The 20,620-nt window shown below is 55.6% G+C and overlaps 2 protein-coding genes across 3 annotated transcripts in view; one reads left to right on the forward strand and one right to left on the reverse strand.

Moving 5' to 3' along the window:
• IGHMBP2 (immunoglobulin mu DNA binding protein 2) overlaps window positions 1–1,412 on the reverse strand; it is a 33,042-nt gene extending 31,630 nt beyond the window's left edge. The window contains exon 1 of one of the 2 annotated variants that reach the window (XM_065686729.1): window positions 1,305–1,412. In XM_065686729.1, coding sequence (XP_065542801.1) covers window positions 1,305–1,378 — 74 coding nt within the window. In that variant the 5' untranslated portion in view covers window positions 1,379–1,412. Of the gene's footprint in view, window positions 1–706; window positions 844–1,304 lie in introns of those variants that run through there. The other variant, XM_065686731.1, reaches the window with a different exon arrangement.
• Window positions 1,374–20,129, forward strand: MRPL21 (mitochondrial ribosomal protein L21). Its single transcript, XM_065686733.1, has 7 exons — window positions 1,374–1,471; window positions 4,169–4,229; window positions 7,870–7,955; window positions 11,572–11,735; window positions 13,189–13,241; window positions 18,808–18,911; window positions 19,904–20,129. The coding sequence occupies exons 1-7, from the start codon at window positions 1,435–1,437 to the stop codon at window positions 19,966–19,968; spliced, it is 570 nt and encodes a 189-aa protein (XP_065542805.1). The 5' UTR covers window positions 1,374–1,434; the 3' UTR covers window positions 19,969–20,129.
• The last annotated feature ends 491 nt before the right edge of the window (window positions 20,130–20,620 follow it).

The following is a 20,620-nucleotide window of genomic DNA, read 5'->3' on the forward strand; positions in this document are numbered from 1 at the left end:
GTCTGTTTGTGGTATTTTCCTCTCCCTTCTGGCTGTGAAGAGAAAGAACCTGCCCAGCTCCCCACCCCCAAGGAGAGAACAACCGGAGTCTTCTCCTATGGATACAAGCAGTAAAATGGAAGATTTGCCATTGTTCACATGAAGCTGTGCCGACCTCCACCCAAGCCTAACGGGTGGCTGCCCAGCCTTGCAGCCCACAGGTGACCATGGCACAAAGTGCCAGCAGCAGCTCTGCACGCCGCAGCAGCTCTGTCCCAGTCTCTCTCGGGCGCAGAGGGGGTGGCTTTGTTTCGGTATAGATCAATACAGAAAGGGGAATCCCTTTAGCAGGTTCATTCTCCTTTATCCCCAGCCTGGCTGGCGTCCTCTGCAGACCCGTTTGCAGGGAGCTGAGGCAGCGGAACTTCAGGTGTGGAATGAGCTCATCCTGTCACCGGGCACTGCGGGTTGGGTAGGGGCAGGCCTCGCTGGCACCACCAGTGGGATGGCTGTGCCCCCAGCATGACCACCTGCAGGCACCGCTGCCCTCCCTGGCGCTCCGAACCCATGAGGCAGGAGGCATCTGGATGGAGGCAAAGCTGGATGGAGGCTGCAGGGTCCAGCACCCCCAAGGCAGAGCAGGGGACTCCCAAAGCGTTGCTGGAGAGAGCTTGGGTGCTGTGGGTGACAGCAGGCCCTGAAGGGTGAGGCACGGCAGGATCCCTACCAGGGCGAGCTGGGCCTGGAGGGGTGACTCCAGCAGGGCTGCCCATGGGTGAGAGCGTGCGCTTCCTTCTGGGAGGTGCTCTGGAGTGAGTGCTGCAGTACGTCCTGCCGGTGACAGCCCCACAGGCTGGGCTTCCTCTTGGGACCTGCCGGTTACACAGGAGCGCAGCAGCATCTCCTGTAGGTGACAGCGGGTTTCCCATAGGAGTGAATCAGCAGCTCCCTTAAGGGTACGTCTGAGGACACAAAGGGGAATGGCTTGAACCTGCCCGAGGGGAGACTGAGAGGAGCTCTTAGGCACAAGCTCTTCCCTGGGAGGGTGCTGAGGCGCTGGCACAGGGTGCCCAGAGAAGCTGTGGCTGCCCCATCCCTGGCAGTGCTCAAGGCCAGGTTGGACACAGGGGTTGGAGCAAGCTGCTCCAGTGGAAGGGGTCCCTGCCCGGGGCAGGGGCAGGAGGGGCCATCGGGGCCCTTCCACCCAGCCCGTTCCGTGCTGCTGCGCCCGCCGGGCTCCCGCAGGGCTCCCCGCGGCTCCCCCCAGCAGCCGCTCGGGGCCGCCTGAGGGCCCGGGAAGCGGCGCCGTGCCCGCTCCGCGGTACCTGCTCTGGGCGAGCTCTGCCTCCCGCTCCTCCCGCAGCAGCTCCAGGTGCCGCTCGGCCGCCTCCGCCGCCATGGCCCCGCTCCGTCACCCCCGCTCCTTCCGCTTCCGCCGGGGTCGGGGTCACCGCGATGGCGGCGGCGGTCGGGGCCCGACGTTGGGCGGCAGGTGAGGAGGGACGGGACGGGACGGGGCGGCCGGACCACCGCGGCCCCTCAGGCCGGGCCGGTGCTGCGGGCCCCGCTCTGTGCACGCCGGGTCCCCGCCGGAGAGCCCCGGGGGAGGCTGCAGGGGCTCGGGGGGAGCGCTCGGGTCGATGCCGGCTCAGCCCCGGAGGGGCGTTAGCAAAGCGGGGATCCTCCTTACAGCCCCTTTTCTAGCCCGGTGCGGGCTTGCAAGCAAAGGGCAGGGGATGGGGGTGCGGACCCGCATCCCCTCCGTCTGCTCCGGCCCCTTGGGTCCCGGCTGCGCGCGGTGCTGCTGGGTTTGGGGTCCGGGAATGGGGCCTTGGTGAAGCGCGGCTCCTGCAAGGGGGGTGCTGCAGCCCGTTCGGCCCTGGGAGGTGCGGTTCGTGCCCGTGCCCGTCGTGCTTGGGGTGGAGGGGGAGAAGGGACTGGGCCTGCAGGGAAGCGGGGCTCGGTCTGTCTGTTGCTGAGCGCATTGCTGCAGGAAGGGGTTGTTATCGCTGCGGTCACACGGCTCAGAGCGTCACAGAACCCCAGCCTGGGTTGTGTTGGATGAAGGGACCTCAAAGCTCATCCAGTGCCCCGGGCAGGGACCCCTTCCACTGGAGCAGCTTGCTCCAAGCCCCTGTGTCCAACCTGGCCTTGAGCACTGCCAGGGATGGGGCAGCCACAGCTTCTCTGGGCACCCTGTGCCAGCGCCTCAGCACCCTCCCAGGGAAGAGCTTCTGCCTAAGAGCTCAGCTCAGTCTCCCCTCGGGCAGGTTCAAGCCATTCCCCTTGGCCTGTCCCTACAGGCCCTTGGCCAAAGCCCCTCTCCAGGTTCCCTGCAGCCCCTTCAGGCACTGGAGCTGCTCTCAGGTCTCCCCTTCACGCAGCAGAGGGGCAGGATCCCCTCCCTGAGCTGCTGCTCACGCTCTGGGGGTGCAGCCCAGCACACGGGGGGGTTCTGGGCTCAAGCGCTCACTGAAGCCGGGTCCTGGGGAGCTGCTCCTCACCCAACAGCCCAAGTCCTCAGGCTCCATCCCATCTCCCCCAGCCTGTGTTTGTGCTGGGGATTGCCCCCACCCAAGGGGCAGGACTTTGCCCTTGGCCTTGTTGAACCTCATGAGGTTTGTGTTGGATAGATCCCTGGATGTGTGTTTTCAGCCCTTCATCTCTCTCTTCTAATTCACAGTGTGGGGGTCCTGCTCCTTGCCAAAACTCCTGAAACCACTCTCAAAGTGCAACAGAAGTTGCAGGAAACCCCTCATTCCTGGAAGGTGTGTGCACTGGATGGAAGCACAGCTTCACTGGTGTGGTGAACGCTTCCACATGTGCACAGAGCTCTGAGAAGCATGGATACGTTTAATTCCCACCTCTGTTGTTCCCTCTTTAGCTGTGTAGCTCCTCCACTCTTGTCTGGAAGGAAAAGGCCCGTTTGGGATGGTAAAACCCCAGGCACAGGAGTGTTAACCCCAGATCTGCTGACCCTGCCCCGCTCTTCCATTGACCACGTTCCCCTTGGCATGGGGGTGCATGCTGGGAGCTGCAGGCCCTGGCAGTGCACTTTGTCTTCCTCGTAGAATCATAGAATCATAGAATAGTTCGGGTTGGAAAGGACCTCAAGATCATCCAGTTCCAACCCCCTGCCATGGGCAGGGACACCTCACACTAAACCATCCCACCCAAGGCTTCATCCAAACTGGCCTTGAACACTGCCAGGGATGGAGCACTCACAACCTCCCTGGGCAACCCATTCCAGTGCCTCAGCACCCTCACAGGAAAGAATTTCCTCCTTAGATCCAATCTAAACTTCCCCTGTTTCAGTTTGAACCCGTTACCCCTTGTCCTGTCACTGCAGTCCCTGACGAAGAGTCCCTCCCCAGCATCCCTATAGGCCCCCTTCAGGTACTGGAAGCTGCTCTGAGGTCCCCACGCAGCCTTCTCTTCTCCAGGCTGAACAGCCCCAACTTCCTCAGCCTGTCTTCATATGGGAGGTGCCCCAGTCCCCTGCTCATCCTCGTGGCCTCCTCTGGACTTGTTCCAGCAGTTCCATGTCCTTTTTATGTTGAGGACACCAGAACTGCACACAATGCTCCAGGTGAGGTCTCACAAGAGCAGAGCAGAGGGGCAGGATCACCTCCTTCCTCCTTGCTTTTTGGAGCAGGAGCTTTGCAAGGCTTGGCAGGAGTTGCTGAGAACCACCTGGGAAATGCTGTTCAATCACTCCCCTCCCCTTTGGGGGGGGGGGGGGGGGCAGGGGGCAGAGGCTGGAAGGGATCCTTCAAGCAGCATCAGTTAATGCTTGGAGTTAGGAGACTGCTCCCCAGTGTTCCTTCAGGTCACTGCAGTGCCTTTTGGTCACACTGTTGCTAAAAGAGGGGGATGCTCTGCCTGTATCCCTGTTCAACTGGTGCATTGAGTGGAAGCATCGCCCTAAAGAAGTGTGTGTGCAGCAGGAGGCCTTTGCCCTGCTCTCTTGCAGTGCTGCACGCAACCGATGGGTTCTTTTTCTTACTGCTTGTCTTATTTTGCTGCCCCCTTTCTCTTTGTCATGATAAGACTAAAGGAAGCTTTCACAGGCACAAGAGTGGTGCCACCATGCTGGGACACCTCAGTATCGCTGTGTTCTGCGCTGCCAGGGACTAAAACCCAGCAGTTGCTGCTTGGTTTTAACTCTATTTCCCTCTCTCCCATTCAGCCTTCCTGCTGCCCTCTGCGGTCCGGCACCAGAGTTCCCAGAGATCCTCACCACAGCAAGGGTAATGTCAACGATTTCTTCCTTTGCTTTTTGCCCCACTGAATGCTGCCCTGCCTTGGTGGGTGGGAGGGCAGCTTGGTTTGCCTTTGGAAGCGGGGCTGGCTGTCCCCTTTGTCAGTCTGTTGCTTCCCAGCGAGCTTTGGACTCTGCCTCCCTTCAGTCCCCTTTGCCAGAGGGATGCTTCTGTTGAGCTGTGAAATTAAGCAGCTGAGTTTAGATCCTCTGGTGAGAAGGGGGCTGCAGAGTGGGCTCAGCCCATAGCAGACAGCAGGGAAGCCACTCGAGCCAGGACATTGCTGCAGGAAGGACTCCAGCTGATGCTCATCGTTTTAGGTGCAGGTAATCTGCTCCTCAGGGTCACCTCTGCCTGGAGTCTCTGCCACCTGACAAGCAGGTACCTTGCTCTGCAGTCCTTGTCCACTGTGGTGACAGGAGACTTGAGCTCCGTTTGTTCCAGCCCTTTGAGAGCCGCTCCTTGGTGTCTGTTCAGTTCCCACTGCTGCTGCTGCTGTGACCAGGAGGGGACACTGCAGCAACGCGGTACTGCGGAGAGCAGCAGGGGAGATGTGCTGCTCCTTAGGAGGTGTACAGGTTCCGGTGCTGGGTCCCAGTGAGGTGCTGGTTCCTGTGCTGGTTCCGGTGCTGGGTCCCAGTGAGGTGCTGGTTCCTGTGCTGGTTCCGGTGCTGGGTCCCAGTGAGGTGCTGGTTCCTGTGCTGGTTCCCGTGCTGGTTCCTGCTGCATTGCTGAAGGCTGGTGGGATGGCCGCTTCCCGCTGGTCCTCACTGTGAGAGCACAGTTTGGATCTCTGCCCCTGCGACAGTCACTGAACTCCACAACAGACCCTTGGTGCTCATGGTTGGGCACTTGCTCACAAGTGCTTGGAGTTCCTGTTACATTCAAGCCCTCCGAGAGGTGCTGCTGGGCACGACAGAGGAAGCGGATGACACACAACTGCTGCAGGGTTCACTGTGCCTCGTTCACTGGCATGTTCACGTTCTTCCCTGGATATTTTAGGCAGCTTGCACATCCTGTGTTATTTATAGGAAGTGTGGATCTCAGCACACTAGGAACTCTGAACTTCCCCTGTGTGATGGGGATGGTGTTCACTGAACAGCACCTTTTGTCCCCACATGTCAGGAAATGATACTGTCCTGGTCATCTGAATGTCCCTCCTCTTTAAATCTAAGGTTATCTTTTCAGCATAGATTCTTGATTATAAGGAGCTATAATCTGATGCCTTTTGGTTATGTGTCTCTCTGAGTAAAGGCATTTTGCATCTTGGGGTGATCTCCAAGTGCTGCAGAGGTGCAGACTGCTGCTTCTGGTTCTCCTGGTTGTTCCTCGTCCTGGAGATCCTGAAAACCAGCTCATTACAAGCCAGTGGCATTGGCATTTTTAATCTCAGCCTCACACCGTGAGCTTCATGAAGTGTTTCATTTCTGAATTGACACCCTGGGGCACATTGGAGCGTGTTAGTTGTTGTTTTAAATGGGGCTCATGATTTAGTGTTGTCTGCCAAGGAAGGCAGAGTGTGCAAGTGAATGGGTGCCTTGGGATTGACTGCACAGGGCTTGAGGCAGCCAGGAACTGGTTCAGTTTGAGGCAGAGGATCCCTCCCACTGGTAACCTTGAGAAAAGCAGAAAGAACCCACCATGAGAGCGGATGAAACCTGTTGCTGGATGCTAGCTGAAACGCCCTTGCCAGCTTTCAGTCCTCATCTGGTGTCTGTGCTGTGGGCAGCTTGCCTTCAAGCCCTGCTTTATGCACTATACTGGAGGGGTTGCATGTTGCGACAGCCACGTTCTGTTCCTAGTAAGCAAGAGAGCAACACGTAAGTAAAGGAGGTGGAGCAGGCATCAGGTGTCTTCTGCACAGAGTTTGTCATTCAGGCACTGGTGGGGTTTGAGCTGTGTTGCTCCCGTGACTGTATCAGTGCTGAACATGTCTGTGATGCTCAGGAGTCCCCTGGGCTGGTCCCCAGGGAGGTCTTCAGGGACTGATGCAGTGTCTTGAAAGGGAGAAGCTCCTGTCCCAGCAGGACAGAAGAGCTGTTACTAAAGCAGCTCTCTGCCACGACAGCCAGAGCTTCCCTTCCAAGAAGAACAAGGATTTAATTTGCACCTTTTAGCGAAATATCTTGGGGCTCAAAATCACCCTGAGGAATGATGCTTGTGCCTGGATGAGGGATGTGGGATGGTGCACGTTCCCTGCTGTGGTCAGCCTGGACAGATAGGTGTGGCGCTGAGAAGTCCTGTTAGTGCCTCTGCTGGTCCCTCCCTGGTGTGGGGCTCTCCCGGACAAATGTGGTAATGGCACAGGAGAGGCTTTGGGGCTCAGTGTGTGTGGGGGTAGATGCTGAATGCTCTGGGGATGGGAGAAGCCGTTACTGCTGCCATTCAGGGAATGCAGCTGTAAGTGACAAAGGAAGAGCAGCCTCAGAACTCTCCTGTAAAGAACCCAGCTGTGTTCTTAAGACCCTCTCTAAACTCTCTAATTAACAGAGAAGAGCTTCACAGAATAGAGGAAGAAAGGATGCTGTGAGTCATAGCTGGGGCTGCTTTCGGGATGCTCATTTCCTCCTTCCCAGTCAAAGGCATGTTCCTGCCTCCGGATGCTCTGCACCACTGGGAGCTGCAGGGTTTTGTGCCTGGGCTGACATGGTTTCAGGAGCATTACCCTGCTCAGCCTCTCTACTGCAGGGGAGGTAACTTGTAGCTATACCTGGGAAAGCTTCACTAGAGCCTTTGGTCTAAATCTGAGCTGTAAGCAAGGCTTAAGGTGGGTCTGTTTGCACTGAGTTGGTGACAGATTCCATCCTGGAATGTCATGGTGGTCGCTGAGCTTGATCCCCACCAGCACATCCACCTGGAGATGGGTGTGCAGCGCAGGAACAAGGGATAACAGCCTGGGGGAAGCATTTTCAGTTAACTTGCAATCTGTTTCTTCCTTGGGTTTCAATTGTTTCAGTAGCATCCTGAAGTGGGAAGGAGGAAAAAGGGGGGAAAAAGTTAAATCCATTCTCCAGACCAAATCTGATGTCAGGATGGGAGTAAAGCAAAGCAAGCACTGAGGCATTCATCCCTGTTTGTTAGAGCCTGCTGCAGTTCATGGTGGACCCAAGTGCCATTAAGCCCTGGGAGCAGGGACTCTGTGGTCGAGCATTTGCAGGTTGAACTCAGGAATGAGACCAAGCGTTTCCTGCCTGGGTCTGAAGAGGCTTCTGCTGTGGGCTGCAGCGTTCCTTGTCCTGCTGAGTGCTTTTGCCTGGTGCTGGGAGGAAGGTCTGGGGACTTTGCCTTAGCCAAGGTCCTCCATTGGATCCTAGGAGGTAACATGGCTTTTGCCTTGCCTGCCACCCCTGTCCATAGCACCCAAGGCTGGAATAGGAAACCTCTCCTTGCTCATGAGCTGCTGCAGGGGGAAACGTGATCCCTGGGGCATTGCCTCTGGCCCAAGAGGCCCTTGGGCTGGGTCTTTCATCCTGATAAGTCATTGTCTCCTGTACAACTTCTGCTCCCCCAGGGGAAAACCTCTTTTTGATCCATCTCCACCTTCTGTCACCCTTTTCCCTCTCTTCATGTTTTACGTCTCTTGACAGTACCTGTTTGCTACAAGTGAATTTTACCTTATCATTCACAGGCTTGTTGCCAAAACCTCTCTGTCTTCACCCCCATGGCCCGAAGTGAAACTCCCAGATCCAGTCGAAGAAGCAAAGTATCATGCAGGTAAAGGTCTCACGTCTCCAAGTGCAGACTAGCACAACAGTATTGCCACTGGTGGCCTCATTGAGTGTGAATGTCTTCAACGATTGGAGACAGTTTCTGTTCTTCATGGTTTTGTCTCATTTCTCACGTGTGTTGGTGTCACTGGACCTGTGCTGCAGCGGCTGGTGTTGGAGATTTGGGTAGAAGATGAGGTCTTCTTAGTTGATGAGAGCTTGTAACATTCCCAGAGGAATGTGGTGTGATGTGTTGCTCTCCAAAACATGCACCAAGCCTTTTGGACAAGAGAAAACATTTATTCTTCCTTTAATGGATAAATGGAAAAGCTGCAGCCAGCATCAGCAGTTGGATGGTGGGCACAGAGGGGGGCTGGTGTATTTTAGTGCATCAACCAGAACACGGGTGCCAGCAGAAGCAGTTGGATGGTGGGCACAGGGCAGAGCTGCAGAGGTGGGACATAAGGCAGTGAGCAGCTGGGCAGTGACATAACGTTAGTGAACGTGATGTTAGAGTCATAGAATTGGGGAATGGTTTGGGTTGGAAAGGACCTTAGAATCATAGAATAGTCAGGGTTGGAAAGGACCTGAAGATCATCCAGTTCCAACCCCCTGCCATGGGCAGGGACACCTCACACTAAACGATGGCACCCAAGGCTTCATCCAGCCTGGCCTTGAACACTGCCAGGGATGGAGCACTCACAACCTCCCTGGGCAGCCCGTTCCAGTGCCTCAGCACCCTTATAGATCCTTAAGATCATTCAGTTTCAACCCCCTGCCATAGGCAGGGATGCCTCACACCAGACCATGTCACACAATGCTCTGTCCAACCTGGCCTTGAGCACTGCCAGGGATGGGGCACTTAGCACTTCTGTGGGCAACCTGTCCAGGGCCTCACCGCTCTCACAGGGAAGAACTGCTTCCTTATATCCAATCCATGTTGTCCCCACATCTAGTAAGGGCGGTGGAATGCAGCCAGCGGTGGCCCTGAAGGGAGCACGAGGACCAGACAGCAGCAGCCAGTGAAGTGCCTGTGGCTGGTTAGCAACCATCCTCCTTGCTTAGCCTCACCAGAGCGTGTCAGCCTTCCTCTTGTAAGGAGACACAGCATCCCCTGGCAGTGGGATGGGAACAGCAGACACAGAGAAGGTTCATGGGTCCATATTGGCCAGGTGGGGCTTTGTCATGGTGCCGGGGCTGGTGGTGGGCAGCCAGCACACATGGATGTGTCTCAACACTGAGCAGTAACAAGCCCCAGAGGGTGAATTCCTTCCCAGCTGCTGGGGGTGGCAACGGGCAGTTGTGTGCTCCACACAGGCACTGAGCTTGGTGTTCAGGAGCAGGCAGTGTTCCTGCCTCACCCTAGCCTTGGGGAGGGCTGTGAGAGGAGCCTGACTGCTTGGCTTTAGATGGGGAAAGTAAAGGAGAGGAGCTGATTTGCAAGGACAGAGTGAGAGGAGAGCTGCTGGGCAGTGTCCACCCTTGTGCAGTGTCTCATCCCCTGACTGAAGTGTGTTCATAACCAAGGGATGCACATTGAAGACATCCTCCTGCTCCAGGTCTCCTCTCTGGCTCTTTTCCATCCTGCTCTTTATCTCCTTTGTGCTCCTGGGATTGCTCAAGTGACAAATGAGTGTCCCTGAGCATGCTTTGACCCAGTGGTGAACCATGAACTGCTCAGTTTGGTTCACTGGAGCCCTGTGGTGAACAGGGTCCCATGTTCCTTGATTAATTCCAATGGGATCCCTGGGGCTGCTGCGATTTCTGTGCCTTGTAACCTCCTGCTGCTCATGAGCTTGCATCATTGTCTCCTGGCTGTGCTCATCCAGAGCAAACAGCACTGAGAGCATCTGAATCCTGCCTTCTGTTTTCCTGCTGGCTGTGGAAGCAGCCGTGGGTATCTCAGGAAGGGTCACTCCACATGGTGCCAAGACAAATGTGCTGGCAACTAAATGGAGACATCACTTGATGTTCCCTGTCACTGGAGGGGTTTGGAAGAGGGATCAACCACTTGAGAGCCCCAGTGCAGTGAAGGAAACCTTTTCTGGTTACAAAAGACAAGAAAGATGAAATTGGACAAGGCAATACCCCTGTCAGAGCATCACCCTGCAGGGCTTTGCTAAGAGTCTGAAATGTTGCCCACAGGACAGTGATAGACCCAGGTCAGCAGAGCTGGAAAATGGATTGTTCCCGTTGTGCAGGTGTGGGCATAGCAGGGAGAAGGGGTTGTGGGTCTTCTCTGGACTTCATGGAATGGATTGCTGTGAATCGGAGAAGAGCACACATGAGGCAGTTCCAGTGGTGCAGAGCTGAACTCTCCATCACAGTGGGGACTGCAGCAACTGCTGCCTTGCTGATCAGTTCTGTCCGTACCTCTGCTTTCAATGGTTTGTATCTGCTGGGCTGGAGCTGGGCACTGGGGGTGTTCCTGGGAGGGCTGGGTTGGTCTGACTGAATTCCTGTCTGTCCCAAATGGATGTTGTTCTCTTTATGGTCCAAGAAAAAATGATTCAGCTGCTTTTGATGACAATGAGGAAAATACAAGTTTTCCAGTTATAGAACAGTTGCAGCTCCTGCCCAGCTCCAGAGAGTTGAAAACTGCGGCTCTTTGGCTGGGAATGGCACTTGTTAAGCAATACCTTTTGATATTCCCAGAAAAATTGGGTTTGGCTGCACTGCACTGGAAGCTGATGACAGTAAATGGAGCTTGTTCATGTCCAGGCCCTGGTCCTGGGCTTTGTACCTGCTCTGCAGAGATGGGAAAGGATTTTCTGGGAAGGAGGGGGGGAAGGTTTCTCTTGGCTGTGCTGCAGGTCCCTGTTCTCAGGCCAGGCCTCGTTAGCAAGCTGGAGCTCTCTCCTGTGTGCTTTGCCAAGCTCTCCTGATGTTCCTGCATGCCTTACATGGTTTTCGGAGCTCTGTGCCTTCTGCATATGGCTTGGGAGTGGAGAGGAGCTGCCCTCCAAGTGCAGGATGCACAGGAAAGGGCTCTTTTCAGGCATGCTTTATACCAGGATACAGTGTGGTTGAGGATGCCCGAGAATTAGAATCATGGAATCCCAGAGTGGTTTGGGTTGGAAGGGACCTTAAAGCTCCTCCAGCTCCAACCCCTGCCCCGGGCAGGGACCCCTTCCACTGGAGCAGCTTGCTCCAAGCCCCTGTGTCCAACCTGGCCTTGAGCACTGCCAGGGATGGGGCAGCCACAGCTTCTCTGGGCACCCTGTGCCAGCGCCTCAGCACCCTCCCAGGGAAGAGCTTCTGCCTAAGCTCATCTCAGTCTCCCCTCGGGCAGGTTGAAGCCATTCCCCTTGGCCTGTCCCTACAGGTCCTTGGCCAAAGTCCCAAGAAAAGGGGGGCTGAGCAGTCAGCAGTGAAGATGGGCTGCCCAGTGTATTACTGGGTGCTGGGTGCTCACTGATGTGTGGGTTTGCCACCTAAATACAAACGGGTCCTTAAGCTCATGGAAGGGAGCTCGTGGGTTGTAGGAAGCAGCTTTGCTGTTGATCCTCACGTGAGGATTCCAGCAGAGGAGAGTTTTGGTGGCAGAGCCCTGCAGCTGAATGAGCTCTGAAGAGCCCTTGCTGAGGTCTCTGATCCCCCCCTTCCCTGCTGTCTGCCCACAGAGGTGGTCCGGAGGGTGAACGGGCTGATCGCAGCGGGGCACTACGGGCGCCTCTTCGCCGTCGTGCACTTTGCCAGCAAGCAGTGGAAAGTCACCAGTGAGGACCTGATCATGATGGACAACGTGCTGGAGGCGGAGTGTGGAGACCGGATCCGCATGGAAAAGGTGATGCGCCTGTGGGGCCACAGTGCCTGTGGTGCCCTGTTGTGCAAGGGGCCAGGGCAGGCTGCTGCCAGCATCCCCTGAGGCAAAACCCAGGGCCAGGTCTTAAAACCCCTCCTGAATTGCTCCTGTTGGATGTCTCTTCACTCCAGCCGTTTGCTTGGCCTCAGTTTTGCTCCAGTTCCTGTTAGTGAGGCTGTTGCTGTGGTTTCTGTGGAGCAGGGCTGGAATGGATCCTGCCAGACTCTTAGGAGACAGATTTTCGTTGCGCTGACTTCATCCAAACCAAGAAGGTGGCAGTTGTTGTTTCTAGAGAGGCAGCTGAAGCCTGTGTTTACCTCGAGGCTCCCAGCACCCAAAACACTGCAGAGCTCCCAGAGGGACCAGCCCTGCTCGCTGCTGAGCAAGATCCTTATCACACTGAGTGTGCTGGGTGGAGGGAGAGGGATGGTGCATGGAGGGGAGAGCTGCCAAGATGCAGTTCAGTATCTTCACCCGTGTTAACTGGTAGGAACTTGTGAGGCTCATTAATTCAACTCTTAACTGAAAGATCATGAAGTTGGCTTCATCTTAATGTCAGTTGCTGCGATGGTTTGAGCCAAGCAGAGCTGGGCACTGTCTGCTCATGCACTCCTCTGAGGTCCAGTTTGGGGGCAGCTTTTGGGGCTGCGTCCTGCATCCTTGTATACAATAGAGAGGAGTGATCTGCATGGAGTAGCCAGCTAGGAATACATGGGAGTGAAGGGGAAAAACCTGCCCTACCAGCATAACCCTGTGGGGATTTCGTTGGCATGGATCTGTCTAAACCAGAAGTCACAACATTTCATAACCATTTCTGTGTTGCTTGTACCTGCTGCCATCAGTCAGGGTGGGGAAGGAGGCAGCCTGCAAGAAATGCTGCCTCTTCTCACTGTATCCTCTCTGTTACCCTGCCTGGCCCTTTAGAGGGGCAAGTGGCTGAATGTGCTGAACCTCTGCTCCCCGGTGTGGTGAATCCCCCGAGACGGTCATTTCTCTGTTGCCCATCTTGAGGTCTCATGGAGGAGCATGAGGAATGCGTTTCCCTACTGGGTTTACGTAACAATTGCTATAAAACTCCAATGATTTTAGGAGCTGCCATTCATTCAGGTCCCACACAAGCATGTTATTCTTTTTTCCCTTTCTGTCTCTTTTACAACTGGTGGCGAGCCAGAACAGGAAGGTTCAGTGTGTTCTGATCAACGTGCAAGATACTTCTACAGCAGGCTTTGGTGGGATGAGCTCTCTGGAAGGCTGTTTAATGAGTGTGTCTTGCCTCTTTGCTGCCTTTCCCACATCCCAAGTGTCAGGTTGGAATGTGCAAAGCCCTCATTTGAAGCAGTTTGACTCCTTTCTGGTGCCTGTAGGCTTGGAAGGTGCAGTCTGCGTGTCTGCTGGCACCATGAGCAGTGATAGATGCCTGCTTTGTTTTCCATAGGTTCTGCTGGTTGGTGCTGACGACTTCACGCTTATCGGAAGGCCGCTCCTGGGGTAAGCTGTCTCATCTGAGCATTATCCGCAAGACAATTCTTACACTTAATTGTAGCTTCAGGGCTCCTGCAGTTCCTGAAGCTGAGGAGAGGCCTGGATTTATCAGCACAAGCTTTGTCGCAGCCCTGTGGCCTTTGAAAGAACACCAATAAACCATTGCCACAGTGCCAGGGTAGAGCAGCAGTGCCCATTCCTAAGGTAACTGTAGGATATTCACCTCTGCTGGGTTGGATCTTTCCCTCATGGCGTAATCCTTGCACAAACTGGTAGTAAATCTTGCTCCTCAACACCTTTACTCCCTCACTCTAATTCATAGAATCATAGAATAGTTAGGGTTGGAAAGGACCTCAAGATCATCCAGTTCCAACCCCCTGCCATGGGCAGGGACACCTCACACTAAACCATCCCACCCAAGGCTTCATCCAGCCTGGCCTTGAACACTGCCAGGGATGGAGCACTCACAGCCTCCCTGGGCAACCCATTCCAGTGCCTCACCACCCTCACAGGAAAGAATTTCCTCCTTATACCCAATCTAAAATCACTCTAATTCTGGTGACAGTCATCTTGGAATAACCCAGAACCCTTTCCCAACCCTTAATCCCTTCATTTGACTCGGGTTTTTCAACCCATTTCCTTTTGCCCTTGTCTTAACCCAGCCGGCCATAATCTTCATTTCAGAGTTCTCCCAGTCACATAGTCTAGCAGAGCTGGGGAGGAGGAGTTGACCCCTTGGCACCGTCTCCATCTCAGTGCTGTAGGAGTTGCTCTACAACCTGGCAGAACACTTGGTTCTTCAGCCTTGTCTTTACCTAAAGGAAGTGGTGTGGGGACCGAGTGTTACTGCTTAGCTCTGGCCCTGGCCAGAACCAAAGTCAGGAGCTGGTTTCCCCAGGCCAAGAGGTTTTAGTGGTAAAACACGAGATGAGATGGGTTGCAGGTGCTCAGAGTATCTGGCAGCCCCGGCTGTGCTCTGGTAGCAGGCTGACCCACATGGTTAGGATTCAACTTGAACTGCAGCAGCTTTGGCAGAGGATGGTCAGATGCAGAGGAACTTCGCATCTGAGAATTACTTCTTGGTGGTTTCAGGTCAGATCAGGAGGAATTTGCACATCTGAACTATTTCCTGGTGGCTTGTAGCTTCAGGTTAGAAATGCCATGTGGTTTCAGAGTGGTTTCGCTTCTGAGTGCTTTATGGGGTACTTAAGGATCAGTTGTCATGTGTTTGTACAGTGATGGGACGTCAGTTGTGCTGGTGGTTCCTGCCATGGTTCCCTGTGTTAAGCAGGGTTTTGAGGGCTGCCAGTCCTTTTAGCAGTACTGCAAATAGATCTGGGATAGCAGAGCATCAAGAGTCTTTGGGTTATTGCCAGATCCTGCACTTGTGGAAGGTTTGAGGAAGGGGAATCTCATTATTAGGACTGGAAATGCCATCGTTACAGAAATGCAGGTAAGAGGGCAAGCTCGCAGGCTGGGCTGTGCTGTGGCAGGCAGTTCAGGAGCACCATCCTTCACCCAGCTCCCTTAACCAGTGGCTTTGGGGTGGTTCTTCACAGCTCTCCATCTGTGTGCTGGCCTTGGCATGTGGCCTGAGACCTGGTTGCTGTGGGGCAGAAGGAAAACCAGCTGCCTGGCTCCTGCAGGTGCTCTGTGTGTGGAACGTGCTGTCAGATCCTTGGAGCAGACCAACTGCCCATCTGCCAGCGTTAGCTGGAGCTCCAGTACCTTTGGCAGAGGAAGAGCAGTGGGAGGAGGAGGAGGAGGCTGCTGGGGAGGTGCCATCCTCCCCCTGAGCTCCCAGGTACAGGCTGAGGAGGGGACAGCAGGGCCCAGCCCGTCGCAGGCAATGTGTGCTGCAGTTCTTTCAGCCCATCCCCGCTTGTGAGACACCCTGGAGCGGAGGTCAGAGGCTGGATGAGAACAGAGGGAGTTGCTTTTCTGGTGGTTTAAAACTGTCGCCATCAGTGGCTGCTTGCACCAGGTCTGTGTGAGACAGATCCCAGCTGCGCTCCTGGCTCAGCCTCGCAGGCGGGCAGGAACTTGTCCTGCTTTGGACCCATGGGCATGGCTTAATTTGCTGCCGCAGTTGGATGCCTCCCAGGATGACACTTCTGAAGCCTTCATAAGCCCAGCAGTGCAGCAAAGCCCATCTGCGAGGCAGAGGCTGCTCTAGGAAGCTGGGGCTGGCTCCTGCTCTGGAATCTGCTGAGGTTTGTGTCTGTGCAGGGGACTCAGTGCCTGGGCCCATGGGCACAAGGGGCACTTGTACCTTGTGGAGCTGTAAACTCAACTGTGCACTTTAGAGCTGTGATTGGAGGTGAGCACAACCTCGGGCAGGTTGGCATCTCAGGCCATTGAGCCCCCTTACCTGATCTGGACCTGAGGGAAACGAATGGTGTCTCTGAGATGGGGCTTGGAGCAAGCTGCTCCAGTGGAAGGTGTCCCTGCCGTGGCAGGGGTTGAAGCTGGAGGAGCTTTAAAGATCTCTTCCAACCCAAAACAGTCTGGGACTTAGCTTATTTTTAGACAGAGTGCAGCTGATGGAGGGTTTTCCTCTGGGTGGGCCGTGCTCTTTCTCCTGCTGCCTGCCCATGCAGGGGCTTCAGTGGAAACGCCAAAGGGCCCTGGTCCTGTTCCTTTCCCCATTACTTTCTGCAGGAGTGAGCTGTCAACTGAAGTTATTGCCCTTTGGGGCTGTAGGTTGCCCAGACCCTGGATCCTTTTCACTGCTTAATGACAGCAGCTTTGAGCCAACTTAAATCTATGAGGTTTCAGTGTGAATGTTTCGTGCCTCCTGCTAAAACCTGGTGGATGCGCTTTGTCATGGAGCGTTCTGCTGCTGAAGGCACGGGCCTGGCTCCGTCAGGCTCTGGGAAATGCGTGACCCCCCCCTTTGTTTTTATGGGCATTCCACTCATACCAAAACCATTTGATAAAGATTTGCTTGTTCCTTGGGCTCTGTTTTGCTGAGAACTTTTCTGTTTGGATGCACTTCACCAGCAAGTTCGTTCCTGCTGTGCTTCAGCCCCTCCACCAGCAGGTCCTGGGGCTTTGTCCCACAGGGAAGGACTCACCAGGGCCCCTTGGCCTTGAACTTCGACTTGCAGAGTGAAGCCATGCTTGGATACTCAGCTGCATCAACCCTTGAAGGTTTGCTCTAAAGCACATCAGCATGGACATGGGGGGGACCCTTGTCTGCAGGTGTGTGTCAGTGTTCCTCCCTGTGGCTGACAGCCCGGGGCCGCTCTGTGTCAGGCACAGCGTGGCCGTGCTGCTGCAAAGCCTGGCTCTTCTGAGAGCAGACCTCAGTGACCGAGTCGCTTCTGGCCTGGCCACTTCCCAGTTTTCCCATGTGATCCATTTGGGAGTTTCTGATGTGCCTTTACAGCCCGAGCCTGGAGTGCAGCTTCCCCTTCAGTGGGCAGGAATCAGACACAGAAGGAATTAGACACAGAAAGGGTCCGTGCTGTGGCAGGGGGTTGGAACTGGATCGTCTTTAAAGGTCCCTCCCAACCCAAACCACTCTGTGGTTCTATGGCAGTGGAGCTCCCTAATTCCAGGGTAAAGCAGGGCCAGCCCTGGGGTGCAGCTCAGTCTCTGCTGTGTGTCCTCACATACACACTCGCTGTGTATCTCGGTAGTGCTGGATGTGGATAATGGCACGTCAGGGTCAGCCAGGCATTATCTTGTGTCTGTTTTCTTCTGGCTGCTCACTAAATGCAGACACATCCGTTTGTCCTCTGGCTGTCATTCCCTCCCTGAAAGATTCCATCTGAAATACAGCACAGCAAGAGGAGATCATAGCATCATAGAATAGGGTTGGAAAGGACCTCAAGATCATCCAGTTCCAACCCCCCTGCCATGGGCAGGGACACCTCACACTAAACCATCCCACCCAAGGCTTCATCCAACCTGGCCTTGAACACTGCCAGGGATGGAGCACTCACAACCTCCCTGGGCAACCCATTCCAGTGCCTCAGCACCCTCACAGGAAAGAATTTCCTCCTTAGATCCAATCTAAACTTCCCCTGTTTCAGTTTGAACCCGTTACCCCTTGTCCTGTCACTGCAGTCCCTGATGAAGAGTCCCTCCCCAGCATCCCTATAGGCCCCCTTCAGGTACTGGAAGCTGCTCTGAGGTCTCCACGCAGCCTTCTCTTCTCCAGGCTGAACAGCCCCAACTTCCTCAGCCTGTCTTCATACAGGAGGTGCTGCAGCCCCTGAGCATCCTCGTGGCCTCCTCTGGACTTGTTCCAGAAGTTCCATGTCCTTTTTATGTTGAGGACACCAGAACTGCACACAATGCTCCAGGTGAGGGCTCACAAGAGCAGGGATGGTGAAGGTCTGGGTGCCTCTGGCCTCCTGGTGACGGTGCTGGAGCAGCTGGGCTGTCCCTTCTGTCCCCTTTATGTGCGGGCTGAGTGCTTGTCAGGGAAATGTTCTTTCAGTGGCTCCTCTCATGCTGATGAGTTTCTAATGGTGCTCTGCAGGGATGCTGCATGAAAGAGTGTCTCTTCCTCCTCCCTTGGGGCCCTTGGTTAAACCCAGCTTGCCAAAGCTTTAGTCTGGCTCTTGTCTGGAAGCAGTTCCCTTCCCAAAGGGAAGACAGGTAGGGGTCCTACAGCCCACCTCAGTTTCCAGCTCTGGTGTTCCTCAAGGATCAGCTGGAAATCCCAGCGCTCTTCTTCATCCTCCTCTGGTTGCTCAGCAGGGTCCCTGGGTGGGCAGGAGCCGTGTGCATGTGTGTGTGTCCATAAGGTGATGTGCAGGGACTCTGTGATCTTCCCTGTGAAGGCACTGCAGGCTGTTTTCTCCTCATCTCTATCCTGGGGAAGGGAGGATGTTTGCTTGCTGAGAGTTTCCTTGTGTCAAATGGGATGTAGAAATGATGTGGGCGATGGAGTGGCAGCAGTGCTCAGCCTGAGCTCCCCACCCCGGAGCAAGTCCCTGGCTCCTGCTCTGGTTTGGGGTGAACAAGGAGTTTGGAGCAGGAGTGGGAGGCAGGAGAGCGGATGGGAGGAGTGGACCTGCTGCAGCAGGCAGGGAGCTGTGCCGCTGGCAGCACTGCCTCAGTCTGTCACCAGGACATTGCCAGGGCTCAGCATGGTGAGCAAGGAGAGAAGGCTCTTCCAGCTGTGCATGATGCTTTATAGAAGGAGGAAGGGCTTCTGTGCTGACCAGCACAGGAGAAGGTGCCCGGGTGCGTTTAACCTGCACCGCAGGCAGAGTTGGATGCACAAGGTACCACGTGAAGGTGCCAAGGGCATTTCTCCTCCTGAAATACAGCAAGTTCCTGCAGGTTCACGTTCCTGCTGCCTCCGTGGCTGCTTCTGATCCCACCCATGGCAGCGGCGCTGCCCGCAGCCTGGCACACTGCTTGCCTGATCCACCCGCAGCACCCTGGGGCGTCCGGGCTTGCGGCATGAAGCCAGCAGCCTGGCAGGTTTCCCTTTGGAGCTGCCGTGGATGGGGGCTCTGGGATGGGGGGGGTGTCTGACCTCAGGGACCTGCTCCCCCGTGGGAGGAGGGTGTAAATCGTTCCAAGGGGTGCTCTGAAATCTGTTTCTCAGGAAGGAGCTGGTGCGTGTGGAGGCCACGGTCATCGAGAAGACGGAGTCGTGGCCGAAAATCAACGTGCGCTTTCGGAGGAGACACAACTACCAAAGGACCCAAAGTAAGAGCACAGAGCGTGGACAGCAGAGCATGGGGCACAGGGCATGGGGCACAGGGCATGGATAGCAGAGCATGGAGAGCAGAGCATGGAGCACAGGGCATGGGGCACAGGGTATGGGGCACAGGGCATGGAGAGCAGAGCATGGGGCATAGAGCATGGGGCACAGGGCATGGGGCACAGAGCATGGAGCACAGGGCATGGAGAGCAGAGCATGGAGCACAGGGCATGGAGAGCAGAGCATGGAGCACAGGGCATGGGGCACAGGGTATGGGGCACAGGGCATGGAGAGCAGAGCATGGGGTACAGGGCATGGGGCACAGGGCATGGAGCACAGGGCACAGGCCTTGCTGCCCTGCTGCTTTGTGCCTGGACCTGGGAGGGGGGAATACCCTGACCCAGGAGTGGTGCCTGAGGAAGGGAACTTGTTCACCTTCCACTGGAGCAGCTTGCTCCAAGCCCCTGTGTCCAACCTGGCCTTGAGCACTGCCAGGGATGGGGCAGCCACAGCTTCTCTGGGCACCCTGTGCCAGCGCCTCAGCACCCTCCCAGGGAAGAGCTTCTGCCTAAGAGCTCAGCTCAGTCTCCCCTCGGGCAGGTTCAAGCCATTCCCCTTGGCCTGTCCCTGCAGGCCCTTGTCCCAAGCCCCTCTCCAGGTTTCCTGCAGCCCCTTTAGGTACTGGAGCTGCTCTCAGGTCTCCCCTTCAGGAGCCTTCTCTTCTCCAGGCTGCCCCAGCCCAGCTCTCTCATCCTGGCTCCAGTGCAGAGCTGCTCCAGCCCTCGCAGCAGCTCCATGGCCTCCTCTGGGCTCACTTGGCAGCATCACTGTGATCACCAAGTGTCCGTCCCTTCTCACATATGACTGAGAGAGGAAAGTTATGACCATTCTTTATGAAACAGCTGCTGAACCCGTGCCCAGCCTGACACGGTCCCACCTTCTGAAGGCTGTGCAGTGCGTTTGTGCTGTCACCTCACCTCTTCTCTTTCTTTTCCAGTCATTGTGAACCCACAGACCGTGCTCCGCATCAACACCATTGACATCTTCCCCTGCTTGTCGTGACGGACTGATGGGTGATGTGGGGCTGAGCTCTGTTACTGCTTTCAGCATATATGGGAATAAAACTGCCTTGTCATTGGGAAGCTCTGGGCTTGTTGCCGTTGTCAGAGGTGGAATTCTCTGCGTGCTTTTGAAACCAGCAATGAAACACGTTTTAAACCATTGCTTCAGCCTTGATGGTGCTTATTTGCCAGGAGTTGTAAGCAAGGTAAGATCTGTGGCTGCTGTCAAGCTGCTCCATCTCACCCAGGCACACTCCACACGTGCCTGTGCCTGCCCTGATCTGGGTCCTTCAGGAGCCCAGGCTCTCAGCTGGGTCTTAAGCATCCCTTGGGCTCCCTGGTTGTGGAAGAGAAGAGCCATCAGCCCCCTGCTCCCTGAGGTGAGGCTCTGAGACTCTACCTCTACAGTTGCTCCATTCCAAGAGCCCACTGCTGTGCTCACAGGGTCTGTGAGGGCACTTCAGGCTGGCCATGGGTTTCGGTGGCCCATGTGCCCCTGGAAACCCTCCCTGCTCTCCATGCACTGCGCTCACGTCAGTGTGCATTGCTGGGGTGTCTTCAAGGAGTCTCATCAGGATGGTGTCCCCTGCCCCTTCCCTCTCCTGACAAAAGCCCTGCTGCTCCGTTGTGTTATCCCTGGGGCTGTGTGGCCT

The sequence above is a fragment of the Lathamus discolor genome, chromosome 6 (assembly GCF_037157495.1).
Source record: "Lathamus discolor isolate bLatDis1 chromosome 6, bLatDis1.hap1, whole genome shotgun sequence".
Taxonomy (NCBI): domain Eukaryota; kingdom Metazoa; phylum Chordata; class Aves; order Psittaciformes; family Psittacidae; genus Lathamus; species Lathamus discolor.